Source organism: Lolium rigidum, chromosome 3 (assembly GCF_022539505.1).
Source record: "Lolium rigidum isolate FL_2022 chromosome 3, APGP_CSIRO_Lrig_0.1, whole genome shotgun sequence".
In the NCBI taxonomy this organism is placed as follows: domain Eukaryota; kingdom Viridiplantae; phylum Streptophyta; class Magnoliopsida; order Poales; family Poaceae; genus Lolium; species Lolium rigidum.
In genome coordinates, this window is record NC_061510.1 from 1,535,085 (window position 1) to 1,557,541 (window position 22,457).

At 44.5% G+C, this 22,457-nt stretch overlaps 1 protein-coding gene across 1 annotated transcript; it reads left to right on the forward strand.

Annotated features, from left to right (window-relative positions):
* Positions 1 to 538: 538 nt before the first annotated feature.
* LOC124703549 (transcription repressor OFP8-like) lies at positions 539 to 1,309 on the forward strand. The gene has a single exon (XM_047235764.1). The coding sequence runs from the start codon at positions 539 to 541 to the stop codon at positions 1,307 to 1,309; it is 771 nt and encodes a 256-aa protein (XP_047091720.1).
* The last annotated feature ends 21,148 nt before the right edge of the window (positions 1,310 to 22,457 follow it).

Genomic DNA, 22,457 nt, shown 5'->3' on the forward strand with positions numbered 1-22,457 from the left:
TTTAATACTTGTATTTTAGTAAATTCATATGTTTCACGTAAGTATGTTTTCACTGTGAGGGTTTCTCAAGCACAGATGAGGTGATCATTAGTTCACACTCTACTTCTTTATTAACTTTAGTCCATACAATAAATATTATCACTATTTTTATATCCGTACACAAAATTCTGAGGCCGCCCCTGACTCGGCTGATGCACGGTTTCATCCATTCCACTTCGTTCATTATTATTGCTACTCCTGGTGGCAATCGATTTACCACACGACTGACATAGACCACCTACCAGTCACTGGCCTGATACCACTAATTTCTGTTCCATCAAATCTAGTTGCTTGGAATTATGCTACGTGTGAGAGACTTGAGTGTGAGTGTGTCGGTCTGCAGTTCTGCACACGCCACTAAACTGGGCGCAAAAGAAGAAACACTAGTGCTGCCGCTAACCTGCAGTTTCACCCGGCTCTTCTTAAGCCCTGGCTCTAGTTTGTCCCTCCAAGTTAGCTATAGCTAGCCAGACACACACATTGTGCGCTGAACCCAAGTATGAAAGCGACGACACGTCGAGGCGCCGGCGCGGCGGTGGGTCTACCACTACCGGCCGTGAAGACGAAGAAGAAGAGGAAGGACGGTGGTGGGTTCATGTGGGGCTGCGGCGACTCCAAGTCGCTGTGCGTCGCCGCCGGCAATCTCTCCTCGGCTGCCATGAAGCCGCTGACGAAGTCGTCGAAGCCAGCGTCCGAAGCAAAGACGACGACGGCCGTGGCGCCGGTCTCCCGAGACGCCGAGGGCGCGCCGAGCGTGGACGCGCTTCTGCGGCAGCTCCGCGAGCTGGAGCGTGGCGTGCGAGCGCTGGGCATCCGCGACCGGGAGGACAGCGCCTACCGCAGCTCGCAGGCGTGCCGGTGCAGCGGGAGGCTTCCGCCACCGCCGCGGCGGCACCGGACGGGCACGAGCGAGGTGTTCGGAGGATCGGCATATGCAGCAGCTGGACCTGGACGCGGTCGGCTGGAGGAGGAGAGCGTGGCGGTGGTGACTGAGACGGAGGATCCGCTGGGCGAGTTCCGGCGGTCGATGGCGGAGATGGTGGCGGAGAACGGGATCACGGGCGGCGCGGAGCTGCGGGAGCTGCTGCAGCGGTTCCTGTCGCTCAACTCGCCGCGCCACCACCACCTCATCCTCCTCGCCTTCGCCGACGTCTGGGAGGAGCTCTTCGCCGGGTCCGGGTCCGGGTCCGGCGACGGCCGCCCGCACGCTTCGTCGAAGCAGAAGCATCTACCTTCCAGCAGTCGATCGGGCGAGCTGCTAGCCAGATGACGTCCACGTAGCTGCGCACTGCGCCGAGCATGTACTTACTGACACGTTAACTACAGTTCGTAAACTCCCACCACTGGACCTCGGGAATTGTTGCCGTCCGATGCGATGGAAACATACGCCCGCGTCGCGGGGCATGGCATGGCGTGGTTTCCGGTGCCGTGACCAGACGAAACCTGTGGCTCCTGAACCTGACTAAAATCTCTGTAATGCATCGTCAATTCGTCATACGTTTCCTGTGAATGTTGCGTGGCATACAAGTAGCATTTCTCATGCGTTGTGCGCAATGTTGCTTCCGGCGATCGACACGCCGGAGCAGCGAGAGATGGGAGCTTGATTCACGATCACGGCATGACGCCGTGATCCGCGCAGGGCTGCTCGTGGGTAGCCGGTAGGCAGCAAAGCACACGAGCCTACCAAACTTTCTGGTTTGGTCGCGTCCGGGATGGATGGTGATTTGTTAAGATCAAAGACTAAACAGGAACGAATGGATGGTGATTGACTGACTGATTGATGTGAACTACGTCGGTGCGAGATCGATCTTGCCGATTCATGCGAGCGTGCAGGTGAAGCCTGAATCCTGCAAAAGGCTATGTTGCTTGGTGAGGCGTCGGATCGAGGCATATCGATCTGCCGGCGATCGCAAGGAACATCGATCCCGTGCGGTTGCTGTCGGGGCTCGTACCCATGCCTCCGTGTCTGCAGGGCCTCCGTGTCTGCAGGCGCTGGGCACACAATACTTTTCTCCGGGCGGCGCCATGTCAATGCCGCGACGTGCACCGGAGTAGTGTCACTTGCATGACACCTGTACGCATTGCGGTCTAGATTAGCCTGTGTAAACTAGTTGGAGCGATAAGGGCATGTGCAATGGTTGATAAGGTTGTTTTATCTTAACGCTGCCACGTAATCTAGATATAACAATAAAACATGATGTACAATGGGTTGTTTTTTAGTCTTATCTTTGGTAACGAGACATGCTAAATTTGTGGTGAAAGAGAGATTATGCTAAGAGATGATCTCTTAAGAGATGATCTCTTAGCTAAGAGAAGGCAAAGTCTTTTTTCATCTTTCTCTTTCTTCCACATCAGCGTTTATCCTACGTGGCACTGCTAAAATATCACCATTGTACATGCCCTAATACAAGTCCGTGGAGCTGGGTCAATTATCATGTGATGCATGCGTCCAAGGATTGCTCCGGCCGGATGATCACATGATTGGAAGCTGGTAATGCTGGTTGCTGCAGATTCATGTTTCCGGTAGGTGAATACATCCATGCTTCCTGCCTATGAAAAGGGAGCACGGGAGAATATACAAAACCATGAACAATTGACACAAGATTGCCAACTTATGGAACGGTTGTTGGAAAACCACCCAGCACAAGGGTCATTTTGTCTTCTTGGAAGGATTTTCACATGCTCAAATTTAAGACTTAAGTGCTAGGTTTGGAATTAAGTAGATTCTTCACAAAAAAAAAACTTATGCAACCAAGCTGCAAATAAGTTGTACTCCCCCGTTCCTAAAAAAACTTCTCAACTTTATCTAAATACGGAGGTACATAGACATGTTTTAGCTATAGATTCAGCCGTATCTAGAAAAAGTTGCGACCCTTTTTTAAAAAATAGAGGGAGTAGGTCTTTCTGTTTGCTCAATTGTTTAGCAAACCTAATTCTTCTTTTTTGCTCTACATATGTATAGATCAATAATCCTAGACCTACGCAAATTTTCTACGGGAATACTTCTACGGGATGACGTGGTGAATTCGTGGGTGCGTCACGATCCTGAAAACACGGAAGGAAAAAAACTGCACCAAATCACCTGCCTCCATCTCATCCCGTAAGTGCTAGCCCGTAAAATTCCTCCTGTAGATGTAGCATTGCTCTGTATAGATTGGGCCAGATGATTTTTTTTTTGCGTTCCTATGCCCGGTTCTTTTGCCAGCTTAGAAATAAGAACGCCCTCTTCCTAGCTTCTCTCATAAGCCTCATGGCTTATTACTTGGTAAGTAACAAACCGGGTGGCTTATGGGAGAAGCTAGGGAGGGGACAACTTATCTTTTAAGTTGAAAAAAAGGAACTAAGCCCTAGTCTTCCAAATGAACCATCGAGAGAGAACAATTAGTTCCATGAATGAAGTTTTGTTCAACTGAGTCTTGATCCGGTTTAAGTCGTCCAAGTAAGAATTGTTGGCTCGAAACTGAATCTCTGGACAAAAGTACTACCAGCAAGACTTGGATAATGGGCACCATCGAGCTTTCCCTTACATGAAGATGAGATGTGCTTGCAACAGCCGAAAAGAGAGGCATTTGTCTTTGAAATAGCTTGAGAAGTAAAAAAAGGGAACAAACCCAAGCACTAGCATCCGTTGGCCCGAACCACTCCGTAAAAAAGGATGTCATGTTTTTTCTCACTAATCCATTACTGTAGAGTTCAAGTTGGTGGATCTCCCTCTATAGCCCCAACCTTGTGTGAAGGTTTGGTTGCCACCTCGACCAACAACGTTTAGTGGAGAAGAGGATTCACCTTTTTGTTAGGTTCACCGGAGAGGACCTTGTATTTCTTGAAGTTTTGGAATGGGCTCAAGATTTTGATGCATGCTAAGATTATGCAGGAAATGCACATCAGCTGGAACCTCATGCAAAGGAAGTCGGTAAAGTTAAAGGATGGGTTCATCTTGCTATTGATGTTCTTCCTGCTGAACTGACATATCCATACCTACATCTAACTAATTATGTTGCTTTGCATTTAAGAACGCATCTTTTGCATTTGTTATAAAACATTCAACTACGGATTTGCGTTTATATCTCGTTCTAATTCTTCGTCCAATGGAACAATATGTCGAACCACTATGTGAACCAGTTAAGGTGCCACGCCGTCGACACAATATGGTCTCGGCACAGGTCCATTTGCCGTCAGCATAGGTCGGCTGTCCGCAAAGCATCATGTGCCGACGGTGAAGCCGTCATAACGGTCGTTTGTCAATTCTGGCTCGAGTTTTTTCAAAAACAAAAATCAATTTTTTTCAATTTTTTTACTCTCACATGGATCATTTTAACTCTAACTTTCCGGTTAGTCACCCATCCTCACAATATTTCAGCCCTAGCACGTTTAACTTCTCTGTTCCTTCCGGACGAGCTTCCATGAAATAAATGACATATTGTTGATAATACTACCATATCAATCCTATTAACCCCTATTCATTGATGAACACCTCTTTATTTTTTTGAATTCCAAACAATTACTTATGTAAAATGAATAAGTAATATTTATCTTGAATTCAAATGAAAATAAAATGATTTTTTCTCCTTTTCTATTTAATATGGAATAATTAATATCTTTAAAAATGTAAATTGGAATCTGACAAATAATATGTCCAAATAGATCAGAAAAATGAGAGGAATCCAAATATAACATACATATAACATATTTTGAGCCTAAATTTGATTTTTCCAAAAAAATCATGGAGCATTATATTATGTACATGTAGTTCAAATATGACCAACTTCCTTCTGACTTGGCTGGAATTTGTCTTTTTTCACAAAGGGTGGACGAAAAGGTTTTAGATACCTCAGGTGGGAAATTGTGTATGTAAGGTGTTCTAATATTTTTGAAAAATAGGGTGGTATCATTGTGAAACTGTTATTTGGTGGTTACTTCACAGAACACCCCATTTTTTATACTCAGAAAATGGAAAATAGCTTTTTGGTGCGACGAAAATGAAAGCTTCCTCTAGCAATATTGTTCCCCATCGCAAGATGCACATGTGTGCACAATATGGGCACATTATCACAAATTATGCCATGAATCAAGCTATATCACTGGTCGTTCAGCTTGAAAGACATGAAACATCGAACATGAAAGTTTTTTGAGATATTTGCAATATTTCAAGTTTGATATTTTTTCCTTTCAACTACATCACATAATATGACACCACACAAAGATTTTTTCATTGTTTTGATTGTTTTTGAATTTTTATGCCCATCTCAAACTATGGTCAAAACAGCGGGCATGAAGATTCTTAGCTCGGGAATTAGCCTCGCTAAACTTGCAGTGGATCTCTGATAAAATAGCATATTTTGAACCAGAAATTGATTTTTAGAAAAAATCATGTGCATTAGATCATGTACCTGTAGTTCAAATCCGACTGACTTTCAATTGATTTGGCAGGAAATTGTTTTTTTCACGAGGGGTGGACGGAACTGTTTCAGATACCATGGTTAGGAATTATGTATTTAAGGTGATCTAGTATTTTGAAAAATAGGGTGTTACCATTGTGAAACTTTCATTTGGTGGTTGCTTCACAAAACACCACGTTTTTGGGACTCGGAAAATGGAAAATATCTTTTTGGTGAGAAGAAAATAAAAGACTCATCTAGCAACATTGTTCGCCATCCCAAGATGCACATGTGTGCACAATATGGTCACATTATCACAAACTATTGAAGGAGATATGCCCTAGAGGCAATAATAAAAGTAGTTATTATTTATATCTCTATGTTTATGATAAATGTTTATATGTCATGCTATAATTGTATTAACCGAAACATTAGTACATGTGTGATATGTAGACAACAAGAAGTCCCTAGTATGCCTCTTAAACTAGCTTGTTGATTAATGGATGATTAGTTTCATAATCATGAACATTGGATGTTATTAATAACAAGGTTATATCATTATATGAATGATGTAATGGACACACCCAATTAAGCGTAGCATAAGATCTCGTCATTAAGTTATTTGCTATAAGCTTTCAATACATAGTTACCTAGTCCTTATGACCATGAGATCATGTAAATCACTTATACCGGAAAGGTACTTTGATTACACCAAACACCACTGCGTAAATGGGTGGTTATAAAGGTGGGATTAAGTATCTGGAAAGTATGAGTTGAGGCATATGGATCAACGAGTGGGATTTGTCCATCCCGATGACGGATAGATATACTCTGGGCCCTCTCGGTGGAATGTCGTCTAATGTCTTGCAAGCATATGAATGAGTTCATAAGAGACCACATACCACGGTACGAGTAAAGAGTACTTGTCGGGAGACGAGGTTGAACAAGGTATAGAGTGATACCGAAGATCAAACCTCGGACAAGTAAAATATCGCGAGACAAAGGGAATTGGTAATGTTTGTGAATGGTTCATTCGATCACTAAAGTCATCGTTGAATATGTGGGAGCCATTATGGATCTCCGGATCCCGCTATTGGTTATTGGTCGGAGTGAGTACTCAACCATGTCCGCATAGTTCTCGAACCGTAGGGTGACACACTTAAAGTTGGATGTTGAAATGGTAGTTCTTGAATATGGAATGAAGTTGGAATATTTGTTCGGAGTCCCGGATGTGATCCCGGACATCACGAGGAGTTCCGGAATGGTCCGGAGAATAAGATTCATATATAGGATGTCATTTTATGTGAATAAAATGTCGCGGAAGGTTCTATGGAAGGTTCTAGAAGGTTCTAGAAAAGTCCGGAAGAAACCACCAAGGAAGGTGGAGTCCACAAGGGACTCCACCTCCATGGCCGGCCAGCCCTAGTGGGGGTGGAGTCCCAAGTGGACTCCACCATAGGGGGCCGGCCACCCCCACATGGGAGGTGGGAATCCCACCTTTGGGTGGGAGTCCTAGTTGGGCTAGGTTTGCCCCTCCTATGGAAGGTTTTGGTTTCGGGTCTTATTCGAAGACTTGGACACCAACACTTGGGATCCACCTATATAATGAGGGGCCAAGGGAGGGGCCGGCCACCCCTAAGACCATAGCTTGGCCGCCCCCTTGAGTGGCCGGCCACCCCTCCCAAACCCTAGCTTTGCTCCTCCACTTCATATTGCCCGGTTTGCTTAGCGAAGCTCCGCCGAACTTCTACACCGCCACCGACACCACGCCGTCGTGCTGTCGGATTCAAGAGGAGCTACTACTTCCGCTGCCCGCTGGAACGGGGAGGTGGACGTCGTCTTCATCAACAACCGAACGTGTGACCGAGTACGGAGGTGCCGCCCGCTCGTGGCGCCGGAACCGATCGTGATCAAGATCTTCTACGCGCTTTTGCAAGCGGCAAGTGAACGTCTACCGCAGCAACAAGAGCCTCATCTTGTAGGCTTTGGAATCTCTTCAAGGGTGAGACTCGATACCCCTCGTTGCTACCGTCTTCTAGATTGCATCTTGGCTTGGATTGCGTGTTCGCGGTAGGAAAATTTTTGTTTTCTATGCAACGTTATCCTACAGGTGGTATCGAGCCGTGTCTATGCATAGATGGTTGCACGAGTAGAACACAATGGTTTGTGGGCGTTGATGCTCTTGTTATCTTTAGTTGAGTACTTTGCATCTTTATGGCATAGTGGGATGAAGCGGCTCGGACTAACTTTACATGACCGCGTTCATGAGACTTGTTCCTCGTTCGACATGCAACTTGTATTGCATAAGAGGCTTTGCGGGTGTCCTGTCTCTCCTACTATAGTAAAGATTCAATTTACTCTTCTATTGACAACATTAGTATCAACGTTGTGGTTCATGTTCGTAGGTAGATTAGATCTATATCGAAAACCCTAAACCACGTAAAATATGCAAACCAAATTAGAGAGCGTCTAACTTGTTTTTGCAGGGTTTGGTGATGTGATATGGCCATAATGTGATGATGAATATGTATGAGATGATCATTATTGTATTGTGGCAACCGGCAGGAGCCTTATGGTTGTCTTTAAATTTCATGTTGAGTAGTATTTCAAAGTAGTTGTAATAGTTGCTACATGGAGGACAATCATGAAGACGGCGCCATTGACCTTGGTGCTTCGCCGACGATGATGGAGATCATGCCCGAAGATGATGGAGATCATATCCGTGCTTTGGAGATGAAGATCAAAGGCGCAAAGACAAAAGGGCCATATCATATCACATATGAACCGCATGTGATGTTAATCCTTTTATGCATCTTATTTTGCTTAGATCGCGACGGTAGCATTATAAGATGATCCCTCACTAAAATCTCAAGATAATAAAGTGTTCATCCTTAGTAGCACCGTTGCCAAGACTTGTCGTTTCGAAGCATCTCGTGATGATCGGGTGTGATAGAATCAACAAGTGCATACAACGGGTGCAAGCCGATTTGCACATGCGGGTACTAAGGTGGCCTTGACGAGCCTAGCATGTACAGACATGGTCTCGGAACACGTGATACCGAAAGGTAGAGCATGAATCATATGATTGATATGATGAACACTTTGAGTGTTCGCCATTGAAATTACACCTTGTCTCGTGATGATCGGACTATGGTGTGGTGGATTTGGTTCATGTGATCACTAAGACAATGCGAGGGATATTGTTTTGAGTGGGAGTTCACCTAGATTTTTAATTATATTGAATTAAAATTTGAACTCAATTTGTCATAAACTTAGTCTAAACTATTGCAAATATATGTTGTAGAGATGGCGTCCCCAATCAATTTTAACCAGTTCCTAGAGAAAGAAAAGCTTAAGAGCAACGGTAGCAACTTCACCGACCGGTTCCGTCATGTGAGGATCTTCCTCTCCGGCGGAAATCTGCAATATGTGCTTGATGCACCGCTAGGTGACCCTCTCGCAGAACTGAAACCGATGAAGTAAAAGCTGTTTACGAGACTCGGAAAACTCGGTACTCTCAAGTTCGGTGTGCCATCCTGTGCGATCCGGAATCCGATCTTCAAAAACGTTTTGAGCACCACGATCCTCATGAGTTGATGAAAGAGTTAAAGACTATTTTCGAGACTCATGCGGCCGTGGAATGCTATGAAGCATCGAAACATTTCTTCGAGCTGTATGATGGAAGAAGGCAGCTCCATTAGTGAGCACATGCTCGCCATGACCGGGCATGCGAAGAAACTCGGTGACTTGGGAATAGTGATTCCTAACGGATCGGGGATTAATCGTGTCCTTCAATCAACGCCACCAAGTTACAAGAACTTTGTGATGAACTACAATATGCAGAACATGAACAAGGAGTTACCCGAACTCTTTGGCATGCTAAAAGTCGCTGAGATTGAGATCAAGAAAGAGCACCAAGTGTTGATGGTCAACAAGACCACTAGTTTCAAGAAACAGGGCAAGTCTAAGGGAAAATTCAAGAAGGGTGGCAAGAAAGCTGCCACGCCTACTATGAAACCTAAGAACGGCCCTAAGCCTGATGCTCGAGTGCTATTATCGCAAGGAGAAGGGACACCTGGAAGCGTAATTGCTCCAAGTATCCGGCTGATCCGAAGAGCGGCCTTGTCAAGAAGAAGAAAGAAGGTATATCCGATATACATGTTATAGATGTTTATCTCACTCGGTTCTCGTTCTAGTACCGGGTATTTGATACTTGGTTCGGTTGCTCATATTTGTAACTCGAAACAGGAACTAAAGAATAAACGAAGACTACCGAAAGATGAAGTGACAATGCGCGTTGGAAATGGATCCAAAGTCGATGTGATCGCTGTCGGCACACTTCCTCTACATCTACCTTCGGGATTAGTTTTAAGCCTAAATAATTGTTATTTTGTACCCGCGTTGAGCATGAACATTATATCAGGATCTTGTTTAATGCAAGACGGTTATTCATTCAAGTCTGAGAATAATGGTTGTTCTATTTTTATGAATAATATCTTTTATGGTCAAGCACCACAAAAGAATGGCTTATTTCTCGTTAGATCTCGATAGTAGTGATACGCATATACATAACATTGATGCTAAGCGAATTAAATTGAATGATAATTCTACTTATATGTGGCACTGTCGTCTTGGTCATATTGGAGTGAAGCGCATGAAGAAACTCCATACTGATGGATTACTTGAATCACTTGACTTTGAGTCACTTGATAGATGCGAAGCATGTCTAATGGGAAAAATGACTAAGACTCCATTTTCTCGGTATGATGGAGCGAGCTACGACTTATTGGAAATCATACATACCGATGTGTGCGGACCAATGAGTGTAGCATCGCGCGGTGGTTATCGTTATGTTCTAACCTTCACGGATGATCCGAGTAGATATGGGTATATCTATTTCATGAAACATAAATCCGAAACTTTCGAGAAGTTTAAGGAATTTCAAAGTGAAGTAGAAAATCAACGTAACAAGAAGATAAAATTTCTACGATCTGATCGTGGAGGTGAATATCTGAGTTATGAGTTTGGCATGCATTTAAAGAAATGCGGAATACTTTCACAATTGACACCGCCGGGAACACCACAACGAAACGGTGTATCCGAACGTCGTAATCGAACTCTCTTAGATATGGTTCGTTCTATGATGTCTCTTACTGATTTGCCATTATCATTTTGGAGTTATGCATTAGAGACAGCCGCATTCACTTTAAATAGAGCACCATCAAAATCCGTAGAAACGACACCGTATGAATTATGGTTTAATAAGAAACCTAAGTCATCGTTCTCGAAAGTTTGGGGTTGCGAAGCCTATGTAAAGAAGTTACAACCGGACAAGCTAGAACCCAAAGCGGAGAAATGCGTCTTCATAGGATACCCTAAGGAAACTATAGGGTATACTTTCTATCACAAATCCGAAGGCAAAATATTTGTTGCAAAGAACGGAACCTTTCTTGAGAAAGAATTTCTCACTAAAGAAGTGACTCGGAAGAAAAGTAGAACTCGATGAGATTAATGAATCTATACTCGTTGATCGAGTAGCGCAAGTATCGGAAGTTGTACCTGTACCGCCTACACCGGCAACGAGAGGAAGCTAATGATAATGATCATGAAACTTCGAACGAGGAAACTACCGAACCTCGCAGATCGACAAGGGAACGTGCCACTCTCGATTGGTATGATCCTTGTCTAAATGTCATGATTGTGGATAACAATGATGAGGACCCTGCGACGTATGAAGAAGCAATGATGAGCCCGAGATTCCAACAAATGGCAAGAAGCCATGAAATCCGAAATGGGATCCATGTATGATAACAAAGTATGGACTTTGGTAGACTTACCCGATAGCCGAAAGGCTGTCGAGAATAAATGGATCTTCAAGAGAAAAACAGATGTCGATGGTAATATTATCGTCTATAAAGCTCGACTTGTCGCAAAGGGTTTCCGACAAATTCAAGGAGTTGACTACGATGAGACTTTCTCACACTGTAGCGAAGCTAAAATCTGTGAGGATTTTGTTAGCAATAGCTGCATTTTTCGATTATGAGATTTGGCGGATGGATGTCAAAACGGCGTTCCTTAATGGAGACATTGAGGAAGAGTTGTATATGGTACAACCCAAAGGTTTTGTCGATCCTAAAAATGTCGACAAAGTATGCAAACTTCAGCGTTCAATCTATGGACTGAAGCAAGCATCAAGAAGTTGGAACCGACGCTTTGATAAGGTGATCAAAGACTTTGGGTTTATACGAGTGTCATGGAGAGGCTCGTATTTACAAGAAAGTGAGTGGGAGCTCTGTAGCATTCCCGATATTATATGTAGATGACATATTATTAATTGGGAATGATATAGAACTATTAAGCAAGTGTAAAAGGTTATTTGAATAATAGTTTTTCAATGAAAGACCTTGGTGAAGCATCGTATATATTAGGCATCAAGATTTATAGAGATAGATCAAGACGCCTAATAGGGCTATCGCGAGTACATATCCGGACAAGATTCTAAAGAAATTTAGAATGGACGAAAGTAAGAAAGGATTCTTACCTATGTTACCGAGCAAGGTCTTGAGTAAGACTCAAGGACCGGCTACGGCAGATGAAAGAGAAAGGATGAGTAATATCCCCTATGCCTCGGCGATGAGGATCTATCATGTATGCCATGCTATGTACTAGACCGGATATAGCACATGCCGTTAGTTTGACTAGCAGATATCAAAGTGATCCAGGAATGGAACACTCGGACAGCGGTCAAGAATATCCTGAAGTACTTGAAAAGAACTAAGGATATGTTTCTTTGTTATGGAGGTGACCAAGAGCTCGTTGTAAATGGTTACACCGATGCAAGTTGGAACACCGATCCCGATGACTCTAAGTCACAATGCGGGTACGTGTTTATATTGAATGGTGCTTGCAGATAGGCTGGGCAAGCTCGAAGCGGTGCACGGTGGCGAAGTCTTCAACGGAATCGGAGTACATAGCGGCTTCGGAGGCTTCATCGAAGCGGTATGGATGAAGAGGTTCATTGTAGAGCTCGGTGTGGTTCCTAGTGCATTGGACCCATTAATCATTTACTTGTGATAACATGGGTGCCATCGCCAATGCACAAGAGCCAAGGTCACACAAGAGGCTGAAGCATATCAAGCTGCGTTACCACTCGATTCGCGAGTACATCGAAGATGGAGAAGTAAAGATTTGCATAGTACACACTGATCTGAATGTAGCAGATCCGTTGACTAAAGCTCTCCCTAGGGCAAAGCATAACCAACACCAGAATGCCATGGGTGTTAGGTATATTACAATGTAATCTAGATTATTGACTCTAGTGCAAGTGGGAGACTGAAGGAGATATGCCCTAGAGGCAATAATAAAAGTAGTTATTATTTATATCTCTATGTTTATGATAAATGTTTATATGTCATGCTATAATTGTATTAACCGAAACATTAGTACATGTGTGATATGTAGACAACAAGAAGTCCCTAGTATGCCTCTTAAACTAGCTTGTTGATTAATGGATGATTAGTTTCATAATCATGAACATTGGATGTTATTAATAACAAGGTTATATCATTATATGAATGATGTAATGGACACACCCAATTAAGCGTAGCATAAGATCTCGTCATTAAGTTATTTGCTATAAGCTTTCAATACATAGTTACCTAGTCCTTATGACCATGAGATCATGTAAATCACTTATACCGGAAAGGTACTTTGATTACACCAAACACCACTTTGCGTAAATGGGTGGTTATAAAGGTGGGATTAAGTATCCGGAAAGTATGAGTTGAGGCATATGGATCAACGAGTGGGATTTGTCCATCCCGATGACGGATAGATATACTCGGGCCCTCTCGGTGGAATGTCGTCTAATGTCTTGCAAGCATATGAATGAGTTCATAAGAGACCACATACCACGGTACGAGTAAAGAGTACTTGTCGGAGACGAGGTTGAACAAGGTATAGAGTGATACCGAAGATCAAACCTCGGACAAGTAAAATATCGCGAGACAAAGGGAATTGGTAATGTTTGTGAATGGTTCATTCGATCACTAAAGTCATCGTTGAATATGTGGGAGCCATTATGGATCTCCGGATCCCGCTATTGGTTATTGGTCGGAGTGAGTACTCAACCATGTCCGCATAGTTCTCGAGCCGTAGGGTGACACACTTAAAGTTGGATGTTGAAATGGTAGTTCTTGAATATGGAATGAAGTTGGAATATTTGTTCGGAGTCCCGGATGTGATCCCGGACATCACGAGGAGTTCCGGAATGGTCCGGAGAATAAGATTCATATATAGGATGTCATTTTATGTGAATAAAATGTCGCGGAAGGTTCTATGGAAGGTTCTAGAAGGTTCTAGAAAAGTCCGGAAGAAACCACCAAGGAAGGTGGAGTCCACAAGGGACTCCACCTCCATGGCCGGCCAGCCCTAGTGGGGGTGGAGTCCCAAGTGGACTCCACCATAGGGGGCCGGCCACCCCCACATGGGAGGTGGGAATCCCACCTTTGGGTGGGAGTCCTAGTTGGGCTAGGTTTGCCCCTCCTATGGAAGGTTTTGGTTTCGGGTCTTATTCGAAGACTTGGACACCAACACTTGGGATCCACCTATATAATGAGGGGCCAAGGGAGGGGCCGGCCACCCCTAAGACCATAGCTTGGCCGCCCCTTGAGTGGCCGGCCACCCCCTCCCAAACCCTAGCTTTGCTCCTCCACTTCATATTGCCCGGTTTGCTTAGCGAAGCTCCGCCGAACTTCTACACCGCCACCGACACCACGCCGTCGTGCCGTCGGATTCAAGAGGAGCTACTACTTCCGCTGCCCGCCGGAACGGGGAGGTGGACGTCGTCTTCATCAACAACCGAACGTGTGACCGAGTACGGAGGTGCTCGCCCGTTCGTGGCGCCGGAACCGATCGTGATCAAGATCTTCTACGCGCTTTTGCAAGCGGCAAGTGAACGTCTACCGCAGCAACAAGAGCCTCATCTTGTAGGCTTTGGAATCTCTTCAAGGGTGAGACTCGATACCCCCTCGTTGCTACCGTCTTCTAGATTGCATCTTGGCTTGGATTGCGTGTTCGCGGTAGGAAAATTTTTGTTTTCTATGCAACGTTATCCTACAACTATGCCACGAATCTAGCTATATCACTGGTCGTTCGGCCTAAAAGCCATGAAACATCGAACATGGTAGCTCATTTCTGAGAAGGTTTTTTGAGATATTTGCAATATTCCAAGTTTGATATTTTCGTTTGAGCTATGTCACACGCGAAGTTTTTTCATTGTTTTGATCGTTCTTCAATTTCTTATTCCCGTTTCACACTTTGGTCAAAACGGTGGGCATGAAGATTCTTAGCTCGGGATGAGCCTCGCTAAACTTGCAGTAGATCTCTGAGAAAATAGCATATTAGATCATGTACCCGTAGTCCAAATCTGACCGACTTCATGCTGACTTGGCATGATTTTGTTGTTTTCACGAGGGGTAGACGGAAATGTTTCAGATACCCCGGTTGGGAAATTATGTATATATGGTGATCTAGTATTTTTGAAAAATAGGGTGGTACCATTGTGAAATTTTATTTGGTGGTTGCTTCACAGAACTTCCCCTTTTTTGGGATTCGGAAAATGGAAAATAGCGTTTTGGTGCGACGAAAATGAAAGCGTTCTCTAGCAACATTGTTCGCCATCTCAAGATGCACATGTGTGCACAATATGAACACATTGTCATAAACTATGCGACGATTCTAGCCATAACATTGGTCATTCGGCGTGAAAGCCATGAAACATCCCACATGATAGCTCATTTTTCGGAAGGTTTTTTGAGATATTTGCAATATTCCAAGTTTCATATTTTTCCAAGATAGATCTCCTTTTTTGAAAATTTTGATATAATATTTGTATTTTTCTGAATTATAATGATTTAGTTATGATTTTTCTAAGATTAATGTGGTAAACTGGAAAATAGCTATGACGACGGCTACAGTCGGCAGGCCTGACGCTGTTACCTCGCCGTCATGGCGGAGGCATTGTGTGCCAACCGCTTGCCTACTGCCCTGGCCGGAACGGGCTCTGTGCCGACGGCCCCGATATTTAGCCGTCGGCATAGAGAATAGCCGTCGACACTTTGTGCATTTCTTCTAGTGAACGTCTTGATCTGCACCTTAACCATGCAAAATTAATTGAATCATCTGAAGGAGGACCACTACGAAGTGTGATGGAAATGGAGCTGTTGTGGCCATCAGAAGGTAGTGGGTCTTGATTTACAGCACTACCATTAATATCCGCATGCTCGTATATATAGAGGGTTGATTAAGTCATTAAGATTCAAAAGGTCCTCCTCCCGAAGTTTATCTATCTGGTTTGGAGCATCTTGTTGTTGTGGCCAAATTAATCACATTCATGTTTTGGCAAAATTGGTTGTAGTTTTGGCCAGAAACAGTTGCAATCTAAGGAGAGAGAAATGCATGTCTTAATTTCCAACTCCCATAAGAATGTTACGCTGATTGTTTTTTTATCCAGGGATACCATACCTTCGAAGGATGTTCAGGTAAGTTAGGCTACAAATTCAAATTAGGGGGTGTAGGCTGGCCAAGGAAAAAATGGCGCGAAGCTGCAAGGCAATGCTTCGGGCAACGAAAGCAGGGTAGGTCGGCTGCGTCTGACGCACAAAACCAATCTGATAAATGGATCGGTCTGGTTCTCTTGTCATGGTAATCCAGTTTCTCTGTCTGAGACGATGTAGCCCTATTTCACTTCAGTTATTACTTCCTCTAGTCCATAGTGAACCAAGGTATAGCCAGGTAGCAGTGAGCTGCTGATAGCTCTCAGCCTGCCTGAGTTCGAGTGTCCGTACTCGTATTCTCGTTGGTGTGCACACAATTACCGCTATTAATAACACAACGCTGCTGGGTTTCTTCCCCAATACGGCAAATCATTTATTTTTTACTTCCTCTAGTCCATAATAAGTATTTTTTTACTAAATCAGCGACACTTAATTACTATGGTTCAGAGGGAGTATGCATATATTTGGCTCCTTGTTATCAAAAATATTTCACTCCTGGTTATAGACCCCCTGCCGAACCAAAATACCGACGTAAGTATGTAGGGAGTAAAATAAGATGGACATAGTTGCTTTCATATATATACATATATACATATATATGAAGGATGAATAAAGAAGTTACTCGAGTGTGATCAATAAAATGTATTCAGGTTTGGCGATGTGTGGTGATGAATAAAGAAGTTACTCGAGAGTGCGGTAACTCTAAAACAACAAGCATTTGAAGATTTTGCTAAATATATTCAGGTTCTCAACTCAACCATATGCCGGGACGAACAAAGGAGCGACGTCTGAATCCGATGACTTGTTGTTGTTGGGCGACCCAGCGCAAGACCATCTCATCCATCGTTGTAGCTAGAACCTCGTCAGGCTTGGTCTGTAACCTCTTTGCCAACTTCTGCAACTGGCAGATGGGGCAGCATCTTCTTTCTAAACCGTTTCCACCAATTGACCGCAGCTGCTGCGGGCGGCAGCTTCTTCTTCTGTTCGACGACGAAGCTGAGAGTACACCTCACTGGGATGTTATCGTTGTGGACACAGGACGCCGCCTCCAGCTCGCTCCTCTTCACTATCAGGTACTTGAAGCAGGTGTCGTTGCCGAGTATCTCCTTCTCGTGGAACACGGTGTGCTCCCAGGTGTCGTCTAGGATTTCTATGTCGATAATGGTGCCAGACGCGGAGTGTCTGAAGGGCGTGGCGCTGACTAATACAGCGACCGAGTCGGGTACGCCCTTGTTGAAACCACACACATTCACCTTGACGTCCCAAACGTGGCCGCGGAAGTACAGTTTCTCAATCAGAATCGATGGGGATGCAGGGTTCATCAGCCACAACTTGGAGTAGCCGGGGATCGCCAAGAGGCGCGTCATGGACTCTGTCCGGGAGCAGCGGCTGGCCATCGTTGTTTCGTATGCTGCAAACGGTGTAGACTTAGGTAGGTAGGTGAGAACGTATCCTGTGTAACGCCATAACTCATGCACCATCTGCACCGGGGGAATATGGGTCTTTGGATGAATAATGAAGGGCCACGAGCCAGCGCTAGAAGATGGGCTGCTGGCTCTTTTGCACAATGGACCTGGTAGCCTTGCCGAATCCGCACAAACCACTCGTTTCTCTCCCCTGTCCTCTCTTCCTGTAGGTCTGATCCAGTACGACACATCCAAGAGAAAAAGTCCACGCAGAACTCACAATACAAGGTCAAATGAGCATCTGAAAAGGGCAAAGAAAGTGTGCCGATAACACTTTGCCTTCTAGTAAATGCAGACATAATCGAAGCCTATGATTTTGGGCCAAACCAACATCGTGATTCATCAGCTGATGGTGGTGGTGGTGCAAGTGTTAGCTAACACTATCATCCGCCCCAAATCAGTTAGAGGAAGAAGGACCGTGCCAAATCCGCATAGTATTTTCGTCTGATGGAAGAACATAAGGATGGGAGATGTGAGGAAATGAGATGGCTCAACAATGGATCTAGTCCTACAGTACACGGTTTAGAAGAGGGCAATGGAAAGGGGAGACTATGCGTCTGGAAAGGACAGTCAGTGCAATTTGACGATGCTACATGGTTCAGTTTGCAAAATGTACCAGCAGTCCCACTCCTGGGTTGATCTGACCACTTCTTTTCTATCCAAAGGCCCAAAATATATGGGTACAGCCGTTTCACAGATTCCCTTGTTTCACAGGATACGTTCTCGTAGGTAGGTACGTAGGCCTAGAGCTGCTGCTTATATATTGCTAGGCATATACGGAGACGGAGTAATGGAGTATGTATTAGAGTCGGCCTGGAGATGGAAAACCAAAACGGGATCAAATTCGCCCCGATCGATCGTTCGAGAAACTGAATTGGTCTGTGTCTCTGTCTCGCCTCGCGCCTCCGCTACCGACTCGCACCGCCCGCGACGGGCACCATGTTTAACGCCCGCCGCTTCCTGAACACTCGCCGCGAAAATGGCCTTCCCAGAACGAGCCGGTTGCCGCGGGTTCGTTGTAGCGCACTGTTGCGTGCGGCCATAGCCGGGATGTTGTCCAGACGCGGAGCTACCTCTCTGCGATGGGAGGTTTCACTTTCAGCGGCGAGCTAGCGCGGCGTAATCCACGAAGATGCGACCACGGAAAAGAGCGCGGTCGTCATCGATGATTTGCCTTGTGTCGAAGTCAATGTGAATCTGTAGTTCTCTTCTGTGCTTTCTACCTGTTCGTGCAAGATTTGGGTAGCAGCAGCGCTGTGGGTGATGACGCAAAGAGCATGATGGCTCGTTGGGTTCTCGTGTCTTTCTTGGTCACTGAGATCTGAGGATCAGTTGGGTTGCTCACAGGCGTTGGATCTCGTTTGGTGTTTCACGGCCATTCACGTACGTGCATAGCACGATTTTTAAAGCATCCCAAGATTTAGCATGCGAGGCACGCTCTATTCAAGCGTTTTCAGGTAGCCAAGCTTTGGCTAACCAAGGAGTGGACCCTTCATGCTCTATGCATGCACACTTTGTAAGATCTTAAGCCCCCTTCGATTTAGGTAACGGTTGTTTGATTCGAGATAAGCTCTATATGAAAAAATTGTGTCTCGATGTTGCGGATCCATTTCCACAATCAGTTCGGAGTTTCTTCGAGTTTTTGAATGGCAATTTTGTGTTCCATTTGAAGCTTTTTTGGTTGAATTTTATCAAATTTGTGGGACTCGGCTGACCGTTTGAAATTTTCTTGCAGAAGTAAGTTCATCTCACTGTGTTTGGCCAAGTTCAAAATCATGTTTAGCACCTAGTTTGGATGCTAAAAAAGCTCATTTGTGAATTGTGGCAGAAAAACATGCACGGTTTGGTTGCCAGTACATAGCATGAGTTTTTTAGTTTTTCGTTTTGACATTGGAAGATGAGTGATTTTGATCTCCCTAATACATTGTACAGAATTGCAGATCTACTCGTATATGAATGGTAAAACCGAAAACATTGAACACAAAAGTTGTGTGAAACGGTGTGGTGAAACCACTTCTAGAAGGAAATTTCAAATGGTTGACCGTGTCCCATGAATTGGACAAAATTCGTCCAAATAAGCTTCAAAGGGAACACGAAACCGTGCTTTAAAGACTCAATGAAATTATTAACCGATCACGGGATTGGAATCACAACTTCGAGGCACATCTTTTTCATGTACAATTTATCTCGAATATAACCATGCTTGTGTAGATTAGACTGGATTAAGATGAACTAGTTTGCTAAAACAAAATGTACTAAAAAACTCATGCTATGTACTGGCAACCAAACCGTGCGTGTTTTTCTGCCACAATGCACAAATGAGATTTTTTAGCATTCAAACTAGGTGATGAACATGATTTTGAACTTGGCCAAGTCCACCATGACTCTAGGGAGAAGATATCCGCAGATGCTAAAAAGAACATCCGAGGAACTAAAGTAACCCTAATTTCAACCACTTTACAACTACTCATCGCATACAGAGTAGTAAGAGGTACCGTAAAACTGACAATTTTTAAGGTGGAAGTTACTTTTTAAAACGTGGTAAAAAAATTCTTTATTCCACTAGTTAAGAAGAGTTATTCGGTTAAATAAGGTAAAACTAGATGAGATCCCACACACCACCAACAGGATTAAGCCTGAACACAACTCCACGCCCCACCAAAGCTAAACAGAAAACGTCATGAATGCTATGGCACGCAACAGTTCTTTCTCCAATGTCCAAAACCATTACCTCTGGGTGAGTGATCCACGAAGATCACCGACGAAAGACACTAATATCACCCTTAGGAAGACCGTCCGATATTCTCCTCGCTGATGCACACTAGCAGCCAGGAGCGACACCGCGTCAGGGCACCACCATCACCCGCACCGTAATGATGCAACACCATCTTGCCCAAGCCTCCACTCCATATGCTCTACAACTCCAAGAATCACGTAGTTGCAGCTCTCCTGGGACCAGATCCACGCTCACTGGCATCAGAACCACACTACAGTCACCGATCAATCTGTGGCCACATCACGCCAACGACTCCCTAGGCCTCTATCCCAACAACCTTGTTCTTGCACAACAACGCCACTCATGCCTTGAAGCGACACACAACACACACCACCACTCAACTATGCTACATCGAAGACTCTCGCTACATCAAAAGATCCACTCTGCCCGCGCGTCCACCGCGCGCTCTCCCATACAACCATCGAAGGTAGGGTCCGTTGACACCGCCACGAGGAGGGCGCTAGGAGGGGACATGTGGCGGCACATTAGGATTTCCCTCGAGTCTTTGAACCACATGTATGGTGGAGATCTTAATTTCATATTAAAGAGGCTGAAAATTTCTTACATGCTAGTATATTGTTTACAACAAAATTGATGGGAACATGCATTTACAGTTTTTCACAATAATTATAAAGAACCTACTACATAAAGATTGTTGAGATATCCAACAAGGTCAATTCCCAGCTGCTAAGAATTGTTGAACAAGACCAAATCTCCAAAATATCAGAAATTTAACCCTGGTGCATGCAAGATTACTCCTATAGTCCATGTTAATCCCCATATTAGATTTAGTCAAAGTCAAACATTATAAAGTTCAACCAACTACATACGAACACGTGTAACTGTGTAAGTGTCTACAATGGAAAATCAACATTATAACAATCATAGTTAAATATACTTTCAATTCTCTAAATTGTAGATATTAATATTTATCAGTTATACTTGATAAAAGATATAAAGATTGATTTTGACCAAACATACTACGCGGAATAATATGAAAAATCGTGAGTAATTTGTTTTAACTATGAGTCATCTTTTGGAACACATAAAACCATTGTTCAAGAAAATCTCCTGATCCAGTGATTAATCGGCTGATTAATCGCTACTCGATGGATCGCTAATTGACCGATTAACTCATTTATCAGCCTATTAACTAATTTAAATCCATTAATTAATCAATTTATCCATTAATCGTTAATCTCCAACCGACCAAATTAACATTCCTCACCACCGCATAAAAGAGATAACACGAGAAAAACACCGTTCGTTTCCAACCGCACAGAGGAGCGGTTCCAGGTTCTTCTTCGCTCCTTCTCTCGCCGGCGAGTCTACCGCTCCCCTTCCCCTCCACTTGCCGTTCTGGCATCGCGAGGGGGAGGGGAGGCTTGGTTCTCGTTTGTGTGTGTTGTAGTTTTTGGTTTTCTTGTTTTCAAGGTTCCTCTATCAACGTCTTGGTGGGGCAGATGTTGATGGTGGTCTTAGGAATAATGGTCTCCCAGTCCATGTCCCTGCTCGTCGGATGTGTTGCTAACGCCAGCGAGAGGCTTGTGGAGTCCAAGCCATTGGAGGGGCTTCGTTTTGGCGCTGCGTCATGGCGCGGCGGCAAGGATGGGCTGCTCTTGGAGTGTGACGGTCTTGACTACGGCATGTTTGTGGAAGATGGTGGGGGATTCGGCCGCTTTAAGGGCGGGGTGGCGCTGGCCCCGGATCTGGCGTTGAAGAGGCTCAGAGGGCTCCTCCGGCTGATTTTCCTTATCGGGTTAAATTCAGTCTTATGAGACCGGTGGCTACTACGTACGGCTCGTTAACGCCTCATGGCAAGGGGTTTCTTTAACGCTAAAGTGTGGACCAACTACTGATGCTCTTCTTCTCCGGCGATGGTGTAGGACATGTGTTCTTGGTAGTTGCGGCGACGATAGTTTGCAGCAGTACAACCGTTTATATCCTCCTCGTGTTATGTTGCGTGTATACGTACCAACTATGTATTATGCCTACGGGTGGTACATCATCCAAAAAACAAAACAAAAAACATATAACCCGCTCCATTTGCAAAGAAAATATAAACAGAAATATCGGGTGTGAGGAACCATCGGGCTGGCGTTTCTCTGAACCCGTAGTGCGTAAGAGCATCTCCACTCGTCCCCCCGACGAGGCCCCCGGCGAGCGTTTTTTCCATCCGGACGGCGTAATTCGGCCCAGTCGCGCCCCGGCTCCTCGTTCGTCCGGATTTGGGCCTAAATCC

What these genes read in the sequence shown, in the direction of transcription:
- LOC124703549 (XM_047235764.1), top strand. Translation starts at nt 539, where the DNA reads ATGAAAGCGACGACACGTCGAGGCGCCGGCGCGGCGGTGGGTCTACCA.